This window comes from Leuresthes tenuis, unplaced genomic scaffold (assembly GCF_036924035.1).
Source record: "Leuresthes tenuis unplaced genomic scaffold, fLeuTen1.0.hap1 SCAF_2, whole genome shotgun sequence".
Classification (NCBI taxonomy): domain Eukaryota; kingdom Metazoa; phylum Chordata; class Actinopteri; order Atheriniformes; family Atherinopsidae; genus Leuresthes; species Leuresthes tenuis.
Genome location: NW_027325356.1, coordinates 12,379,552 through 12,400,469, shown reverse-complemented (window position 1 = coordinate 12,400,469; position 20,918 = coordinate 12,379,552). Strand labels below are relative to the sequence as shown.

At 40.0% G+C, this 20,918-nt stretch overlaps 2 protein-coding genes across 5 annotated transcripts in view; both read left to right on the top strand.

Moving 5' to 3' along the window:
- celf6 (CUGBP Elav-like family member 6) overlaps positions 1-20,918 on the top strand; it is a 141,052-nt gene that overhangs the window by 67,384 nt on the left and 52,750 nt on the right. For all 4 annotated transcript variants that reach the window (XM_072380222.1, XM_072380221.1, XM_072380219.1 and 1 more), the window contains exon 3: positions 19,306-19,354. In XM_072380222.1, the coding sequence (XP_072236323.1) occupies positions 19,306-19,354 (49 nt within the window). The remainder of the gene's footprint in view (positions 1-19,305; positions 19,355-20,918) is intronic.
- The window catches only part of LOC140301651 (trans-1,2-dihydrobenzene-1,2-diol dehydrogenase-like), a 208,614-nt gene that overhangs the window by 150,898 nt on the left and 36,798 nt on the right, over positions 1-20,918 (top strand). The gene's annotated exons all lie outside the window — the stretch shown is intronic.

Genomic DNA, 20,918 nt, shown 5'->3' with positions numbered 1-20,918 from the left:
GTCACACCTTGCCAAGAGCTGAAAAATCAAACTTTGCATAGAGCTATGTGATGTTAAGACGCAGTACTGAAGCAGAGGTGCTCATGAGAGTTTAATGACTCTGTGAAGAGAGACAATTACATTGGAGAAAATTTTTTCCTGAGATTTGTGTATCGCAGTATACATATTGTGTCTCTTGTAGGGATGCAAAGGTATGCATACTGTCAACTATGGTGCAGATGCAGTCTTCAAAATTTAACAAAGGTTTATTTCTACAAACAAGGAGCAAGGCAAAAACAGAGGGCACGGCAGGGCCGGATATCCAAAACACTTAACTATGGCAAACTTAACAAGACAAACAAGACTATGAAACAAGACTATGGCACTGTGAGAAAAAAAAAAAAAACAAGACTATTTGCCATAAGCAGACTTAGCTCTCAGCATGAGTGTCGAAGGGAAAGTGAGGATTCTGCAAAGACTGTGACTGAGCCTGGAAACTAAATGCTGTGGGGAGGTGATTGGTGATGATGTGCAGCTGGGAACAGAAACAGGTGACTTGAGTGAGACTAAGTGACTGGGGAAAAAACATGGCCTGGAACATAAGAACCGGAAAACATGAAGATCAAACATAAAACGTGACAGAACCTGAAACATAACAATAATCGAAACATAAACTGTGACACTTACTCATCCTGACCATCGGTTCAATATGATGGTGGTTCAGTATTTCCTGTGAGCCAAACAATTACTGTGAGAAATAATCTATTTATCTTAAAACTCACTCCTCTAAGTTAAATTCCTTAAGGCAAAACTTAAGGCAAAACCCACTTGTAACATTTTGGTAATGCCCTGGGTCTGCTACAGGATGCATGCATTTAAGGTAGCCTAGATTAGCTAACATTATCCATGTTAGCTTATCTCATGTCCCATTATGTGGATACAACTACTGTCTAGGGGTAAAAAGGTATACCGTATTTTGGTATACCACGGTGGTGACACCATGAGATTTCCAAGCTCATGTTGACGATAATTAATTATTTTAATATTATGTGGCGCTGCCGGTGCTGCCGGCGCAACTCCACTTACATGAGTCGTGTAATTTTAATATTATACAGTGCCGCATAATATCAAAATAATTAATTAATTACCGTCCCCGTGAGCTTGGAAATTTCACGGTGTCACCACCGTGGTTTTACACCACCGCGGTATACCGAAATATGGTATACCTTTTCACCCCTACTATAGTCAGAATGATAACTTTTAGAAAAGAGGACAAAGCTAAAGCATCCACTTTATGACATAAGTTGGAAAAAAACATAAAGTTGGAACACTTAGAGCACGCAAAGTCTTTATGTAAGATAGTATCACACGAGAATGTATAATAGCTATATTGGTCCACAGTACAAAACATAGCAGTTTACAATAAAGGCTCAAATATTGTAAAATGACCACTGGGCTACAAATTATTTATATCTATGTCTGTCTTTTAAAGTCTTACCATGGTTACATTTTGCACTACATGAAACTGTGATCCATGCTGAAATATTGTAAAATCATCTTCCACTTTCCAAAAATGCTCAAAACGTTTTCGCTTGCAAACTGAAATATGCTTACATTTTGCATTATGTGAAACGGTGCCAAATGTGATACTGCAAAACTATTAAATGACAATACAAAGGTAGGAAGGTATAAAAAGGTGTTAGACCACAGACCGTCATACAAAAGCCTCACATGCTATGTTGTTGCACACAGATGTCATGAGTAACAGTGCAGAGGCTTAATGTGGTATCCAAGTTGATGAACTTATGAGCTGGTAAGGGACGTAGTAACAGAGGTGTAATAGACTATGTATGAAAGGACATCACAGAAAACACCACTCTAGCCAACAACGCTGCCGTTACTTAGTTGATTCAGCAACACCGGGTGGATGTGTGTAAGCACACACCAATGCAGGATTGAGCCATCTCTATTTGGCATGTATAAGTTACCAAAGACATTGGTTAATAACAATGTCTTTTCTTAGCCAGTAAGCCACAGGTGATACGTGAAAAGGGCTCAATGTAATCAAGTATGTGCCCCCTCCAACCCAATATTGTCCAACAATTGTTTACTTTTCCACTTTGCTGTCAGCCACAGTTAGGGGTAGGCATTAACAAATCTATGTTTAGATAAAGACATTGAGAAATATTATACCTAGGGTTAAAGATAAAAAACACCTTTTAGTCTTAAATAGGAATACATACATGGTAACAGGTTTGCATCACGTTGCCTTAATGGCAGTGACCATGTTGCAGTGTCTGCCTTACCAATGACTTTGTTTTGAATATGAGGACAAACTTACTTAGTTACACATTTTCTTGTAAGACTGGGCTGCATGATCACATGAGATCATTCCTGGTTTTGCCCATTTTCAGCAAAGTCAATGGAAGCTGAGTAGTAACACACAGAGAGTGCTGTTCGGTGTGAGCTGCTAATCAGCAGGATCCAGCTGTCAGTGTTCAGTGAATCATGAAACAAACCATGTATTTTGTACATTACTGCACTCCTACACTATATTAAAGAGCATCAGTTAGTTGGCCTCTTCTGAATGCTCATGGTGACAAAACAATGGATAGAAAAGGTAATGTCTTTTTGATAATATTAAAACTAATAAGTATGAAATTAGATTACAATTTTGGATTATTTAACAAGCTGCATCAAGAGCGTGCTGCATGGATCTCAGTGTCTGTCTGTTTACTGCCATTTGACAACAAATATAAATTTATTTTGTCTGCAAAATTGCAAAAATGTATGATTTAGTTTTTTTCTAAATCTGTTGTAGCCATTGCTGATACGGCAACTACATGCACCATCTCACTGTGTTACTTCCCTTTATATTCTTATATTGCCCTTTGTGAATGTTGTGGAATGACGACATTAGATAGAGTTTCATCAGGCGTAAACAATGACAGCTATCTGTAAATAGTGTTGGAGCAGGGGAGCAACAGATGCTGCTCCTGGTGAAGGAGAAAAGCCTGCTCTCCTCCACTGAGCCTGCTCACTGCATGCTGCCACTCACGTATTTGGCTCCCATTAACACTGATCTATATTAATTCTTTGAAAAAAAGGATGAATAAGGAAGTTGATTAAGGAAATGAAAATCTATTCTGCTACGCCAAAGCTCAATGTGTTCCAGTCTGTTTCATACTGTGGGATTTTTAAACCTTAATGGCTATCCAGTTAGTCACAGTTCAGTGAAGCAAAGCTAAGATACAATGTTTATTTATCCATCTATTTATTCTTTTTTAAATATTTACTTCTTCTCCCTCAAGATATTCATACATTTATCCGTGCCGAGCTACCGAAAGAAGAACACTTAAGTGATATCCCAACTGTTAATGGTAAATGTCTAACCTTTCATGAAAGTCCAGTCTCTTTAAGCAACTGCCCTGTTACAGATACTGCATGTGTACAAAAACTCAGTGAGCTACAGTAGTTTAATGAAATATACCTGGCATTCATCAATAGTTGGAATGAAAGCTAACACCTTCACATATCCACTGAGGCTTGTGTCCACCCATTGATTTCTAGCCAGGCATTTGCTCACTCCAGCCAAGTTCCAAATGTAATTTAAGTGTTGTGTGGGGACGTGTTTGTAGCATAAAAACCTTACATGGTGTGGTCAACAGCCCCAGGCAGTGAATGAGCTCTCAAGTGGCAAACAGCAGCAAGACGTATTTCCTCTTCCAGCTCACCTCACGCCTCCTCGTCAAATTAAACGATAGAGACTGGAGGGATTTCTGCAGGCCTTCAGCATGCTTTCACCCTTCCATCTCTAAGAGGAAAAGGCATGCCGATGACAAACACTGCTGTACTACTCACACATAGAGGAAAAAAACCCACTTCAATTATTCCATATAAAATGGCATTAGCTCTCGACCCTTTACTTCAGGAAATTAAATTTCAACATGGACCATGGTTACAGAGGCAAAACAAAAGGCACTTGATGATTTAGGAGGGATTTTAATAATGACAGGGTTTTTTTTTCTACACAGGCCTGCAGAAAAAGGGAAATTAATGTAATAATTTTTCTTTCTTTAAAGGTTAGTAAATTGAACAAAAACCCTGACAAAGTAAGAGTGGAAACATTTTCAGTGATGATATCTGGGATACATAATAGAGTCCCTGTCATGGAATATCAGTTGATGTTGCGGTGTATGCTCATAAGACAAGATACTGTTGAGTGATATGGCCAGTTAAACAGCCAAACTGTCACAACAGCTTACAAAGCTTTTGGCCACTGACATTAATGCTAAATGTATGCTGACATGAGGCGCTTCTTAAATATATTGTGTTGAAAAGCAGCACAAAGCACACAAACATGTTTGAAAATTACACATCCTTTGTTCATGTGTGTAGACATGCACGAAGAACGTCACCAGTCTCTGTATCCAGTGCCTCAGCTGGGAGAATAATTGCTCCAGGAAGTTGATGGACTGTCAGGAGTCACACAAGCTTGTTTCCTCTGTTCTCTTTTCTTCCCCTGCCTGGTGACACAGACAGTCACTACGGAAGCACCCTGTGTTCGCAATGCATGGAGATAAACTGCATATTGCATTCTGTTTCAAGTGTTACAAATCTCTTGCAATAATATAATAAAAGATGTATTATTCATTGCTTCTACAGCGATGGAAGGAAGGATGAAATATGCATAGGGCACGTGCTCCATTTCAAAAAGCCGACGTTTGGCAGTGTATGACGGGTGATGAGTGAACATCACATCATGTCTCTGGTGTCATCAAAAGCTGAGAAGCGGGAATTAGTTGAGTGAGGACAAAGTGGACAGTTTTGGGACCACGGCATGTCTGGCACAATGAGTGGAATACTTGGAGAGGGAGGGGTGCCGGTGTAAATAAGCATACATTTTCAATCTTCTGTATGATGAGAATCCATTTGTGGTCCCCAGGTGTGACAAACAAAAGGTTGGATGTGTTGTTCCAAATCCATCTAACTGGTTTTTGCTTTATTTTCCATTGAGATAGGGTGTGCGGGGAATGTGGGATTGGGGTGCCAGGGGTGCCAACTGAGTAATTTCACTGCCTGTGCTCTGCAGAGGGTATAATTGCAGACCTTAAAAATACCCATTCTACTTTGGCACGTGTGAAAAGCTTGAGGGGGCAGAGTGGGAATTATCAGTCATGTGGGTGAAAAAAAATGGTGTGCATGTGTTTATGCTTGAGGGACAAGCATGGTTTCACATTAGACCGAAATGTTCACAACACACTGTATACAATATGTATACAGTATATTAAAGTGGGGAAGTAATGTGAAAAAAAAGAATCTTATTGTTTCATAGCAAGAAACCTCATCATGACAAAGTATATTTATGAGGTAGCATAAAATAAACTACATTTTAGGGAACATATTCTATTTTATGTTGATGATTTCCAAGTGTTTTTCTATTGGCCTGGGGGCCTGCGTGAATGAGTAATAGAGAGAGTAATGGCCTCATCCTCGCCTGGCTAAATTTGTTTTTCTTTCTTGTGCTTTGCAAATACAAAAAAGAAAAAAAGAAAATATGATAAATAGCAACCACCCAATTATTCTGGTATTACTGTATTCAGAAATTTATGTTTACATTATCAAGATGTACCACTGCTCTGCATGATAACACCTTGCCTCAGAAACAAATGGCATTTACATTTCCTCTGGGTGGCAGCTGGGCGCAGGTTCCTATTCATTTAGCCAGTTTCCCTCCTGAAGTAATGGGAGGCCCTGACCTAGAGCCTCTCTGTCAGGCCATTAGAGAGTGTGGAGAGTATTGCATCGGTGCCTCGGCTGTTCTGCTGCTCACAAACACCCCCTAGAATCAACACAAACAAGCCCCGAACGTTACTCCTACTGCTCACACACACACACACACACACACACATGCCAGTTTAGATGAAGCCGGGGCATTGATTTTATAATGATGCCCTGGCTGCTTCCAGCCATGGAGGAATTGGAGCTGGCTGAGCCGAGCTCTTGGTGTGTGGAGAGTTTTTTGGACAGGAGCCTGCTGGTTGTTTGGTGGGACTATAGTCCGGTGGAGAGGCTGAGCTACAGACGTGTGCAGTCGGTGAATCCAGTACATGTAGAACATGGAGAGGCAGCCGTGCTAAACTTTACAGAAGCACCCGAAGCCAAGCGTCCCTCCTCAGCACACACAGACCTGCAACTGCCAATCAAAGCAGCCTCAGGCGCTGCCACAGCCTTGTGCGCATAAATTAGCATGTATTTGCATAAGAATCCACTCGTTTAGCAGACCCACTTGGCTCTCCCCCCAAATGGCATTTTCTCGCTCCCCCTCCGTCTATCTCTCACTTTGCCTCCCCTTATCCTTTTAGAAGCACTGATAAGAGCTAGAAAATAGTGTGTTAACCGTTTACATACCTAAACCCTCTTGACACAAATTATATATGCATATGCATGTTTGTTTTCTGTTGTGAATAAGAACATTTAACCAACAAATGATTTAGAAAACAAGCAAACAAACATGAACACCCAAACTTATTTCAGTACTGCATATAATACACATCATTGGAGATTTATCCCTCAGTCTGTGTGTTATCCTAAGAATCGTAGCTGAAAGATGAGTTGTGTTTTTATCATGACCAGCAACTTGGCTAGCACTTCAAAGTTACACCACAGCTTATGGGTCATATACCATTCACCAACATGGCTACATTATTCAGCAACAATTTTAAAGCCCTGTTTCACCTGTTTCAGCCTCAATAGCCCACAGGGAGCAGCAGTGCATGTGTACCCTTCTAAATTACAGCTTAGAAGACAAGAAAATTCAGTTACTAGGCAGTTGTGGTTGCAAAGAAAGTGAGTTAGACAGAGGAGGAGAATCAGACAACATGAATTTTTCACCATGATCCGTCAATCAGGGCTTTACACACAAGGCCTGGCAGGGATTAATAAGTAAAGAACAGAAAGGGCTACCAATTTGCCCTCAGCATAAGTTTTGGGATGCAGTAATTGGCCAGGATTGCTCCTCCAGTGTCAACTTGAAGCTGTGCACATCAGCATAATGAAGGTTTCTCAGATGTTATTGTATTTTTTGTGCTCCTTCTGCTGTTTCAGTATGGTCCATGGTGCTCATCTGGTGCATTATAGAAAGGGTAATTTTTTGGTAAAGATAGCTACGATTTTTAGGATCTTTGCTGAGAGGTATCCCACAGGTGTTAGTTACCATGGATATATTAAACAATGGATATGGTATTCATGCATTAAATCTAATGAAAACACCTTTACAAACTAAAACTGCACACTAAAAAAGCTTGTATTGCTTCCTGCTTCTCACCTAATAACCTAATTTGCTTCTGCATGGCAAACAACTTGCCCACATGGTGTACATGGCTGTCTAGGATTTTGAAACTGCTGCACAGGGCAGCACTGTCCATGGCACCATGGCACATATCTGAGGGTTGATAGGCTCAGGATTTCAAAGGACACAAATAAGAATAAGTATCTGTGTGTGAGGTGGCATGAATTACAAATAAAATCTATTTGCATTTAAGAGAGCATGCTTAGATGTGAGGATGCCTAAAACTATTTGAGAGTGTGTATGACAACTGAAAGCATTGACATACATTGCAGTTTGGCATATTTACACCTTGAGGACAACTGGCAAATTCTAGCTCATCGTGTGTAGTTACGTGTATGTGTGTGTTTGTGTTTAAAATTTTACATCCAAACAGCTCAAACTCCAGGAGGTTGTGTAGTCGCTTAGGGGACTGTTCTCTTTTCATGCTCCCTGCTGGTCCAGGCAAACGGCTGAGCTCCCTGTCACCATTCTCCAACCTGTGTTTCCTTCCCTGCCTCATATCCGAGCCACATACACTCAAAGAAACACACGTACCCAAGGGGCTTAGACTGCCCTGTCTCATCCCATTTCGTCAGTGCCTTTGATCCCTAACCCTCCCAAAAATACACTGCACCCACAACCTCCCCCCTCTCTCTCCTGTCAGTGTTAAGTTCCTGCCATGCTATTTAAGCTTCCTTGTCTGCCTGGAGCATCCACAGCTTTGGCGCTAGCTACTGCTGTCTCCTAATGACAGAACAGGCTGGGGGGTGTCGGGCAACAGGAGCAGGACAAAAGGCCCTGAGGTACAGCACAAGATAAGGATAGCTCATTACTGTCAAGGAAGGGTTAATGTTCACAAACAGCTCCAAAGGGTCCCTCCCAGAGTGTTGCTGCCTGTTATGAAAGCTAATGATGTCAGAGGAGGCCCTGCTTGTTGATTAGTCTAAATGGAGGACTAATAGAAGCGTGTGAGCATAATTAATGACTGAAGGGGAGCGTCACGAAGACCGAGGACACACCACCGTGAGCATGGGTGTTCCCAGGTGAAGTATAGCCCCCAGACAACACAGCAGGGCACCTTATCAGCTGGTCACACTATTCCCCATGCCATCCCATCCCATGCCCTGCCATGCCATGCCATGACACCAACTTGAGCAACCAGACAGGCCTGCCACTGTGGCCAAGCCTAATTAGCTGTCACAGCAGGTGGAGCAGGGACCAGGGACACTCCGTGGTCTGCTCTCTGACAGCACAGGTCCCTGCAGAACTCCCCCAGACACTGACCGCACAAGAACTGTGAATGTGTGTGTGCATGCACGGTCATGCTTCCATGTTTGTTTGTGTCTGTGGGGGCATTTTTGTATGCTTTAAAAGAAAAAAAAGACAAGATGAAATTATGAAGGGTATGTCGGAATGCAGTGTACATATATTCTCTCACTGACAAGCAGAAAAAAGATCAATTTCTTGCAAATGTAGGTAGAAAAATATACAGTGTAGGTGTGTGTAAGAACATGTGTGACAGAGATGCTACTTTATTGCTACCACAGGTATTGGTCTACAACAGAATAAACATATTATACTGTAATAAGCTATCATAGAGTGAAAATATAGGATACTTCATCTATAAGTGGAAACCACTGAATATAGAGGAGATCATACAAGTGACAAAGCATACAAAATAAAGACTTAGCTGCAGTGTTGTCCTTACTGACACGATGAAGCAGATTTGTATGTGATAAATAGTGCATGTGAATTAGATGTAATGGCTGCCACAGATACCCCAGACAGTGAAAACAAAAAGTAAACAAGTAATTTTTAGGTGTAAAGATGTTTTCTCTGCGCAGATCAGTGGCCATAAACAATCATTCAGCCTTCCTCTCCCTTAATAGCGGACCATTTACACGCTTCCTCTGTATCATCAGACCCCTGTCACCTCCCTGCCAGCACAATACATTACTTAGCGAATTTCCATCCAACCTCCTGCTGCGTTTGTCCCTCTTCTTTCCCTTTGTGCAGCGTATTCTGATGCTTCCCACTATATGCTTAGGCCTGTGTAATCTGCTGTAATACTTCTTTACTGATAGCTCCGCTCACACACAGACACGCAGTCACACACACTCGCTACAGCTCTACACACTCCCCTGGTTTAATCTATTACCATTTTTATGTGGCTCAAATATTCAGGCAGTGTTAACCAATGCATCATTATGAGGCTTATAACTGCAAAAGCCAAAGGATTTATAGGCTTAAATAAATTATGTGATACAATCGTGCAAGTTTTATGAGTTGCAACTTTGCAAATATTCTTTTAAATAATAACAATAAAAGACAAATATCCTGGAACCAGTGTGTTGGATGATGTGAGAAAATGATTCCTCTCCCTACTGTTAAAGGCCACCTTTAACTGCACATCAGTCTCGAGACATCCACTCTAGACTGTGACTTTACAATCATTTGCAACATTATATGAATTTATGGGTTCATTTGTGGCATTTAAGCATCATGTTTTATTTTTGCCTCCTTGCTGTTAGTATAAATCCTGTCCATGTTGTAGTTGTGTTCCTTTAATGACGTTTAAGTTTTACACCTAAACACATAAAACAACATCCATGATGATGTATCGTGCATTTTCAGTGTAATACCTTTACACATGGTCACTATATATCACCTCTGATGTTGCGTGAGTAGGTCTATTTGATCCCATTTGGCAGATGGATCCAATTGTCCACGCTGATATTGGGTTGTGACAGAAAGCAATCTAACGGCAGGCTCATTGATGATGATGAGTTCTGTTCCATTGCACTGAGATCCAGTCCAATTTCAAAAGCAAATTCAGCCATTCATCTTCCAAATAATTGTGGCACTTTATCAATTGCTCCCAGTCTTTTATCTATCACTCCGATTGATGTGATCATTTTCACAAACAGCCTTTCTGTGCTAACGGCGTCTTGGAACACACTTGCAGAGCTGTGTGTGTGCTAGTTTGAGTCTAAAGGTATCTCCTTGCAAGACTGCCAACATATGTTCATGTATGTATGTGTGAATGTATGTGCATAAATGAATAGTTTTGTGTAAAAGTGAGCAAGAAAGATTAACAGTCTATGATGCCACATACATGGATATCCAAGTGCATGAATTTATGTAACACAGTCCTCTAGCATTAGAATAATACATATTCTGATGGATTATTATTAGTATTTTATTTCTGCTCATTCTGTTGTGTATATCTATGAGTCCATTTGAATACATTAGTGTCCGTTTGATAGGCAACTTTCTGCTTTTGCTTTCCATTGTTATACACAGGCTGTGAGTATGTGAAAGCATGTCGATATGTTTATGAATTCGCTGTGCCTTTATGTGTATTGCCAAGAGCATGATCTGTGTTTCCTATCTGCATTTTACATCTGCCGCCTGTGTTTCTAAGAATGGCAAAAGATTGTTTAGCTTCCTTAAATTTTCCGAAACAGAGGACTGGTTAGCAGTGGCAGGAAAAACAGTGATGAAAATAGGCTTTTTTCAATTTAGGTTAAATGAGAATATCATTGATAATCAGAATAGAATTGTAAAACTCAATGCATCACTTTGTTACCATAGAAATAAAAATCAACACAAAAATATATATGTGCACATAGTGAGCTTTGACAGAAGAACTCTGTAGATCTTTTTCTGGTGTTCAGGTTGATGAGTGGGTTATTTTTCTGTTTTAATCACAGAAGGCACAATAAATACAATGTATGCAATTCTATTATTTTAAAGCAGCTTGCACACCCACCTGCCACAACCAGTGCATGTCATCAAAATATGTTTGTATTCACGTAGCCTATTTAACTAATTCAACACTAGATAATTATTATGTGTTAGTATATGTGTTAGTATACATGTTTATATGTACTTTACTCTTAGAGGGACAGATAGATAGATAGATAGATAGATAGATAGATAGATAGATAGATAGATAGATAGATAGATAGATAGATAGATAGATAGATAGATAGATAGATAGATAGATAGATAGATAGATAGATAGATAGATAGATAGATAGATAGATAGATAGATAGATAGATAGATAGATAGATAGATACCAAAGGAAATACAATGAGTTGTGTTAAGAAGATGAGATCTAATGTAATTTGAGGCAAATAAAGTCTTTATTGGCAAGATGATGCTAAAAGCAAATATTGGTGGTCAGAATGCCATTGTGTATGTTTTGTCGTGTCCAAAATCTATGTGTGTCACTGCGTACTTGTTTTCCTTATGTTGTCAGCAGGCGGGGTCTCTTTATGGTTTAAAAATCAAACATGCAAACTCCATTGACAAAACTTTAAGAAAATATACTTATTTTTGTTTTCTCATCCTGCACTAATGGAGCACCTTTCACTGTTCACTAGTAGAACAAAAGCTAAGTGCGGCAAGACTGATTGAAGAACAAATAACCTGATAGGGCCTCATCTGAGAAGGGCACACAGCAACAGATTTCAGGAGTTTACTTCAGCATGTACAATGTTCATATATGATTTCAGCTTTGGGCTTTTAGCGTTTGATTGTTTGATGTTGTGGCAGAGCAACAGTCCGGCGCTACATTTCCCACTGCTCTGTGATTTTTCACTGCTGACTCTTCTCATCAGCATTTTGGTGCATACGGGTGTGAGTGGAGACCTGGCTGGCTGGTACATAAAAGGAGCAGAGTGGGACATACAGTCATAAATCTGACAGATGCATGGTGTGTCATTACCTTCCACTTATTATTATACTCTCAGTCCTCTTTATATTGTAAGCCATTTTAACTGTTTTTCTGGACTTGCTCAGAGACATTTGTACTGTGGCCTTGAAGAATGATAGATGCTCCTGGGGAGTTTCAAAGGTATTGCTGCAATTCCTACTCTGACTTTTTGTTTGTGTGCTTGAGTTTGAGCGTTTGACCTTGTGTGCTTTGGTGTGTGCACTGAAAGCAGCAGGTGTATAATCATCAACTTGCATTGTTCTGTTTTTACACAGATTTCATATTTCACAGAAACAGATTCACTTTCTCTGAAATCAGTGAGAGTCCAGCATCATTACTTAATTGATTAAATAGACCAACAGTTGATGAGTTAAACACAGAACAAACAGTTTTTCTAAATTATCTCCTTTGATAAGTTAAATTTCCAAATCAATTGATTGACAAACTTGTAGAATTACACTGGGGTAATATTGGAAAACATGTAAAAGTTTGATCTAATGTGAGATTTTACAGTGTAAAGGATGATGTAAACATAAGCACACAAGTGGTTTTCTTGCAAGGCAAACTTTCTCTTTTGTCAGTTACAGCATCATCCCATATTCACTTTTGTTGAATCTAGAACTTTTCATGCTGAATACCTCATTCATGTATGTAGCAAAATAATATGATTTTTTCTAGTAAATGTATTATTTCTCCCTCTTGTTCATCTTACACTTCCTTACTGCTACTTTCTTGTTTTTTTTGTTCCACCTCTATCTTCCCTTCTATTCGCCTTATCAGATGTGCAAATATGTATCACACACACACGTACACACATGGCCTCGGCATGGTGTCCCTGCGGCCCAGAGAAAGAAGGCGAGAGCAGTACTCGCCTCACAAGAACAGACCTCATAAAACTCCCTGTCACTTTGACTAATTTGTTAGTCTTGTCTCACTATGTCGAATCGTCACCCCCTCTTTCCCCTGATGCACCTCTACGCCAACTCACCCTGTCCTTCTTTCCACCCCCTCTCAACCACAGGAAGAGGAGGGAGGGAGATAGGGGAGGGGGGCAATAAATGTTATATAGTGCACTGGCCATTGGTTGCAGTGATCTACACAGCAATCCATCTACAGTCAGAGGAAGAACAGAGGCTTTATGAAGCAAAAGGTAACACAATCACTAGATCCTTCAAACTGTTTCTGTCTTTTTAAGATTTCCTCTCTCTACAGGAGGTCTGCTGGGTATAGAAATGGGATAGAACTAGAATAGAAGAAGAGGACTATTTATGAATGCAAACTGGACTACTGTCCCCAAGACTAGATTTGGATGGAATACTTGGTTTTAAGTCCAGATGGTCTTCTTAGAGGACTAGAGAGCCAATACCACATTCATGGGGATAAATAAAAAATCTTTTAAAAATCCATTCTCAATCGGGGGATCAAAGGCCAGGTAATTATGGAAAACAAGATAGAGATTATAGAGAAAAAAACATAAATGCCGCAGCACCCCGGGGATTGTTGTGTCAGCTAAATATGAGCTAATTTTAATGTATTTATTTATCCATTTATTTTTGAGCAGATGCCATCTTTCATTCCTTCCCAAATCGACCCTTACTATTTAGTCCTTATATAGGAGCTAGGGCTCAGAGCTAAAAATAGGCCACATTTACCAACAGCGACCCTCTACTGAGCTGTCAGCACCCCTCTCACTCTTCCTCAGAGTGAGGCAGACACAGCTCTCCTTCATGTGTTTTCGAGGGAGACAGAGAGTGTGTGATCACTCCAAGTCAAAGCCATCTCCTCCAACACACACAGCAGATCCAACCTGTCTAGCTGGTCTCACTGGGAGGGCGCTATGAACTCGCACACCAATTTGAGGGAAAGACTCATTCCCACGGTGGTGGCTCTGTTTCCCTTCCACACAGAAATGAGGAGCAGGATGTCCTGACGTGTGAGCGATGGGTGATGGAAACAGTAATTTGGGCTGCAACAGTATAGGCTGTGTGGGTTCTGGGAGCTTGTTTGCCAGTGATATAAGTCTGCAGACAGATACATGTACATTTAAAGATAAAACAAACATGGTGTTGCCTGATTAGACCATGAATTTACAAGGGTCTAAATTTGTTCTTATCTGACTATTTTCTATTACTGTTTACATGGCAGTTTTCTTTTAAAGCGTAATGCTGAATGAAGAATAAAAAAATCTACCCTCAAAACAAGCAAAACAAAAACCCTTGAATGTTCAAGCAAACCTTAACATTTGAGTGAATGAGTATTGACAAAGATGTCACTTGCATTCAGTGAAACAGAGTTTTCTTAATCTTCCTCACTTCAAAAGGCACAGAAAGAAATGTCAGAGGTCAGGGGGCTTTATAATGATCAAAGGTCAGAGTTTTACCATCCTTATAGAATCCACCTTTTTGTAATGGGGCATCTCTCTGTATTTATCTCTAGTGCCAGTGGCTCTTTGCTTGTTCTATGAGCAAAGTCAGTTGGCATTATCCATCTTTAATTGAGCTAAAAAGGCTGTAAATAGCATCAAGAACTCCATTGAATGAGCTGACGGCAAAAGTGCAGAATGATAATGAGAGGCATCAAACAATGGATGGCTAATAAAGAGAACGATACCTGTTAAGTTGAAAGGAGCTGAGCTTACATAACAAGGACAGACTTAATTAACCAGAGTCAACACTATCTGTTTCAATCTAGTTAACTATTTGTGACTATATGTTTTTGGAAAAGTGTAACAACATACAGAAGCCTCAAAACAATTTCAATGTAGGAAGACTTTCTGTGTTTTATGTGTTTCACAGTCGAGTCTGATTTGAACAAATTGAAGTTGGAAATCAGAAACATGGATGTAATTTTCTCATTAAAACACGTAAGTTATTTGTTTTAGAGAAGCAAATATTTCCAAAGTTCTTCAGTGGAAGTCTGAAAAGGAGTTTGGGGAAAATTTTCAGCTTATGCAGGACTTGAATAAGGCCATAAATGACAGGAAAATACAGCCAAACTAAATGAGTCCAACTTTATTCATTTTCTAAATCAAATAAGCAAAAGGGAACCGAAATGACAATGTTGCACTGTATACATTTCTACTTTTGTTTCTAATGTTCCAATTTCACTGAACTACAGTTAAACTGCACATGTGGTTATGAAATGGTCACTGTTTCGTTTACCCTAAAGTTGGGTTCTACTTGATAAAAAAGTGGCCAAAAACTCAGTAACTCTGTGAATATCAAATAATCACAAAGAGACCCTCAATCTGTGTGCTGTTTGTGCAGATAAACTGTGAATATTTTTGTCTTTCATTTAATTTGATATACCACATTCGTCATATGCCACTGTGATCAGTATAACTGTTCAAAGGCTATGAAATAAGTAATGTGATAGACTGAGAAGGTAACGATTCATCATCCCTGCTCCCAATTAATATTAGCATTTACCAACACCACTGTGAAGCATTGATGCTCAGTGAAGAACTAGCAGCCTCGTAAAATCAACATTTGGATTTATTGTCTGTTTTAAAGATTTACCCTGCTGTCCATTATTGAGACACTATTTTTTAAGTTAAACTTCACAATCTGCTCTTGAAGGCCATTTTTGTAGTTTTCTTGCACAAGTTATCTTATTTAGTCATAGTGAATTTGCACATGATTTTAGACAGTTAATCACAGGCATACTTTTCCAGTTGTGTAGTAATACAGATAGCAAGCAAGAAAGGACAAGAATTCAAGTCTATATCAAAAGGATAAATTGCTTGCCAAGCTTAACTTTGTTTCATTAAAAGGTTTTCATGCCCAAAAACACTAATTACATAGAAAAAAAATATGTGTCAGAATTACAGAAAAGTTTTTACACAGTAAAGTTGTCTGTTAAATTCTATTTCTCCTTGCTGACTTTGTGAGCAATGATATTTACAAAGCATGGTCCAACACGGTCAAAGGCCAGTGGTGTCCTTGTCTGTCTTCTCTCCACTGCTCTGTTTTCAATCAGACACAGCAGCCAAAGTCACAGAGACTGAAATGCACACACAAGCACAGAGACTTATGCTCTGAAACTTACATACACTGTCCTTTAATGGAAAATGCAAGCAAGTTCCTCTCTTCCACACTGTTGGATATCCATGTCTCTGTGACTTCAGCTGACTTTTATTCATCATAACAGGATGAAAAATATAGATTTGCCCCTGGAGATTAGATCAAAGGGGGAAAAATGAATGTATAGACATAAAGGAAATAGAGCATGAAGGAGGGGGAAACTATAGAGAGCAAAAAAAAGTGAGAAAAGAAAGACAAAGAAAAAAATGAAAGATGGAGAAAAAGAGAGATGGCCTCTCTAAGTGCAGCAGCACAGTGGCACAGAGCTACGAGTTCCCCTGCAAGACAGCATGAGCTGCCTATTTGTCAGCATTGATCAACCCATTAAAGGGCTGTGGTGGGAAGCATATTGGTTTTGGAGGCCAAAGGGGCAGGAGGAGAGAAAGATAAAGCAAGACGGGGAGGGGTGGGGTAGGGTTGAACTCTCAGCTGCCACATGTCTGCAGGATGAAAAAGCCTGTAGTCTTCATCCCCGCCATCTATGCAGTTCATTTCACTGTGCCCAACGGGAAGGTATTAGATGTCATTTGTCTTACAGCATCTCTGGAGGCTCCACTGTATGTGTTATCTTAGCTTTCTGTCACTGCAATGCTAATACGTCAGCTAGCTTCCATAGAGTGTCACTTGTCATTTTGTGTGTGTATTCTGTACGTATGTGTGTGCACAAAGGGTGGGTGGTGGTGTGGGGGTGGGTCCTGGCCCAAGGGGAAAGCAGGCAGCCTCTTCGCGCAGCCTCTGAAGAATTCATATAATTAACTCTGCCTTGATCTGTTGGCTAATCCTGCACTCAGTAATAAGGGATTAAAATGTCACCTAAGCCACCTGCTGTTATTGAGCCCCAAGACTTTTGTGCTTCTGTGTGTTTGTGTCACAGTGTGTGAGGTAAAAAGAGAAAAGAGAGATAGGATAAAAGTAAAGTTATGTTCAAAATGGCAGTGCAGCAAGTTAGCTTGCGACAAATATTCCAGCTGTCTGCTCAAGTAAATGTACATAGAGGACACTATGAAATAACTCAGAGAGGCATCTAGACTCCAGCCATATGCATAGCATCACTACTTTCAAGCGCGTACTTTGGCATCAAGCTGAACGGCATAATTTGGCAGGAAGCTGGAGCAGAAGTTGTAGCAGACTTGCTCTGAAAACTTATTGTCACAGTCCCTAAAAAAGGACATGAAAGTGGGACATGCTGGAGGGTGGGAGTTGAAAAATCTTTTTTCCCCCTCCTCTCTCACCTCCTTGGACTAAGTAAAGAAAAAAAAAGAAGAAAGAGAGGATTGCCAATTGGTTGCAGACCAACAACCAGCTTGCCTTGCCTGCCTGCTGGCCACCTCCATTTTGTTGCTTAGCAACCCCAAGTGTAGTTTTGGGTTGTTAAATGACTGTTGTTGCTGCAGTGGCTCAGGGGCTACTAATGAAGCTTTCTGACCAGTCACTGCCATTTAAGACCTGGAAGCTGACTGATCACTGGAAAGGGATCTTGGGATTTTAGACTACCATAAACCTCTTATGTGGGACCGTTTCTGCCCCTAACCTGAGCTACTGTCAACACACAAACACACACACTTACTGTAAAATGTACTCACAGCACTTCTTAGCTTACTGCTTACAATGTTCCAGCTGACATTAATTCTCTCTTCAGCAGACTCACAGTAACCTCTTACTCCAAATATGACCTCATAGGGCTTTGAATATTTAGAATATGCTGTTTACATGGAAGTGTCTTTATTCTCAGAGAGGTGGCCTAAATCATCAACAGTAATATGGGAGGAAACTGAATGTATTAACCTTGTATTTCTGGTACCATGTAGTATGTAAATTGTTAACATAATTTTTCTATGTGTAAATTTGTGAGCAAAGTGTGGTCAGTGATGATTTACAGTATTTCTTTTGTTGCCACTCTTTTTCTGTGTACATTTGCACGCAGCTTTGTGTGCTTGCTTATGTGATGCATCTGTCATTTTGCTAAGCTTTGTTCCAGTGTCACAGCTTATTGCCAGGGGAATACAACTTGTCCCCAGGGCATCACCACGCATATGCTTGTCTTTACATGTCCACCACATCGAGCTCTATATTTAGCCATAGTTTGAGTTCATGTCAACTGCTGTCAAGTGCTGGGTTGCCTGAGGACCCAACACCCACTATATTGCTCTAGCTGATTGATCTGAGAGGGCAGTGTTGTTTGCCAGTCACGGGCACTCACATGATGGACCTTCCCAAATGACATTGTTAAAAAGATAGATCCACTGCCAAATTAAGTCAGAAAAACACAATCCCAAATATGATGTGAGTCCAATAGATACTTCCAGTAAGCTATGTATTTAGATGGGTTTCAGATCTGAATTCCAGGGATAACAAAAGAAAGAAGAAAAAAAAAAAGTAAAAGGGGAAAAGTAAGTAAAAAATGGGTATTCTTGGCTTTCAGATTTCACTTATTTTTCTTATACGAAAGGTTTAGCAACATTTTGTTTTTACCTGTACAATAGATCAAGGAAGGTTGTTTATCTATTTCTCACTATTAACTTTAACAAACTGTTTCATGGCTTTGCTGTGCAAAGGCTCTCAATAGCTTCCAGAAGAGGGCCTGTGAAGTGTGGAGTTGGCTGACCAGACCATTGGCATAATGGTTTTGAGTTGCAAAAAGGACTGTTGCGTACTGAGGAAAGACAGAAGGGAGGGATGGATGCAGCACACGAGGGATTGCTGAGGGTCAGGGATGAGCAGGATATTACTGGTGGCTGGGAGTCTGGAGCCAGGAGGGGACAGGAAGAGCAAGGGCCAGCCATATAGGACCTCTCCCGGTGGTGCAGGGAGTGGCTGATGTAATGGCATTAATCTCCAAGTGCCATCTGACACCCAGTGTGGCTCCGTCATTGAAAAGTGCTAATTCTGCTGAACTGTGAGGGGAATTCAGGCATCTCTAGAGACATTACCCTGGATTAATTAAACATGCTGGCATGAAGTATTGCACTGATATATCTCTTTTTACACCATCGTAACTATTTGATTTTTGTGCTTAGATCACAGAGCAGGACAGACTCAAGAGATTGACACCAGGACCAATGCAACATTTCATGCTTACTTCTCACACTTTACATATTTAGCAGTCGCTTGTATCATCTCCAGCTAACCTGGGATTTCCCTTATCTTTCTTCTCTCCTCTTTTCTCCCCCTCTTTCTTTCCCTCTCTCGCCAGATGAACCGGCCCATCCAGGTGAAGCCAGCCGACAGCGAAGGACGGGGAGGTAATTAACCTTCTTCTGGTCTCTGTTGAACACCCCCCTTAAAAAAACACACACACACACACGCACCTACACACAAACACACCCACACACACTGGAACAGTGCTCATGCAATCCTTAATATTCTGTTCTCACTTGAGACACTGGGAGTTAGTAGAGTAGCTCGTAATATAGGTCACTTGCTTCTATTGACTTCCCATCTGTGCCAGCAGAGGGGCTGTCTCAGGTTCACAGTCACTGAGAGTAGTTCAAAGACAAGACAGAGAGACAACAAGAGAAAGAGAAGAGAAAGAACAAGATTAAGGAAAATAGCTATGGAGTGGAGGATTTCCACCATTCAATTTTCACTGACGTGGTAAAGTCTGTAAACCAACAAGAAAAGTTCACTGTCCATACATACGCTGACACAAAGGCTGCTCAGAGAGACCCTATTGATTTGACAAATCTTGAAGTGGCAACCATGTGTTCTGTCGAGAAATAACAGCACAGTCAATTGACTGCATCAACTCTCAGTTTACCTACGGCATCTATACAATATGTAACAAAGGAAAACTCAAAAACATCAGCATGAAGCTAATAACAGCTTAAAGCTGAAACTTCTTTTGTTCGGTCCACAATAAGTATGATTACATAACCTACAGTGCCTCCTCAACCCTACCTATTCCATGTGAATTGAGCCAATTCTTATAAATTCCCCCACCTCTAATCTAAGTAAAATAAAAAAAAGAAATATCCATATGAAGGAGAAATCCCTAATATTCAAGTCATGGTGGAATCATTACAGCCACAAAGAATTGATCAGATTTACATTTTTTTTGCATAAAGTATAGGCACTAAAAAAGGCTGCACAAAAATGTTTGTGTCTATCAAGTTGATTATTTGAGTAGATCTGCACGAGGTCTAAGGCTCCCGTCAATATCATATGGGATTTTTTTTAGTTAGTTATATGCACACAAAAATGGATCGAAGTGCAATCTAAACAGTTGCAAAAATTAAAAAAATCGTCAAAAAATGCAAAGAATTAAAAAAATTCTAGTTGATTTTAATTGATGTACAAGTCTTTAGTTTAGAAATATAAATTTGTCATGTATAACAGTGACGTTTATCAAAGTGACAGTGTGGTATATAAACAACATAATGTGTACATTTATGTTCATGTCATTATTTGTTTCTATTTCTTTAGTTCATTTCTTGTTTCTGTCTATTTTGTTTCTTTCCACAACCTATAATGAAAGAATTATTGAAGTAAAATCTACCAAAATAGATGCCAGAATTCATTATAATAGAGCATTCACAATTCAGAATGCACACTGCACATGCACACAAAACAGTATTTTGAGTTGTATCTCTTTTGCATGTTCTGTTTTTTGTGAGGTAAGCTTCTTAAAAGTTGAAAAGACAAATAATTTCCAAAAGGCAGTATTTTTTCCAATTTTGGCATCACCTACAGTCATTTTTCAATAGACATCCACGGTGGCAAACTCAATCTGAGTGGACCAATAATGGTCTACCTACCTGTTTATTAACCTGCTCATCTCCCTGCTAGTGCATCAGGCCCATTAACAGT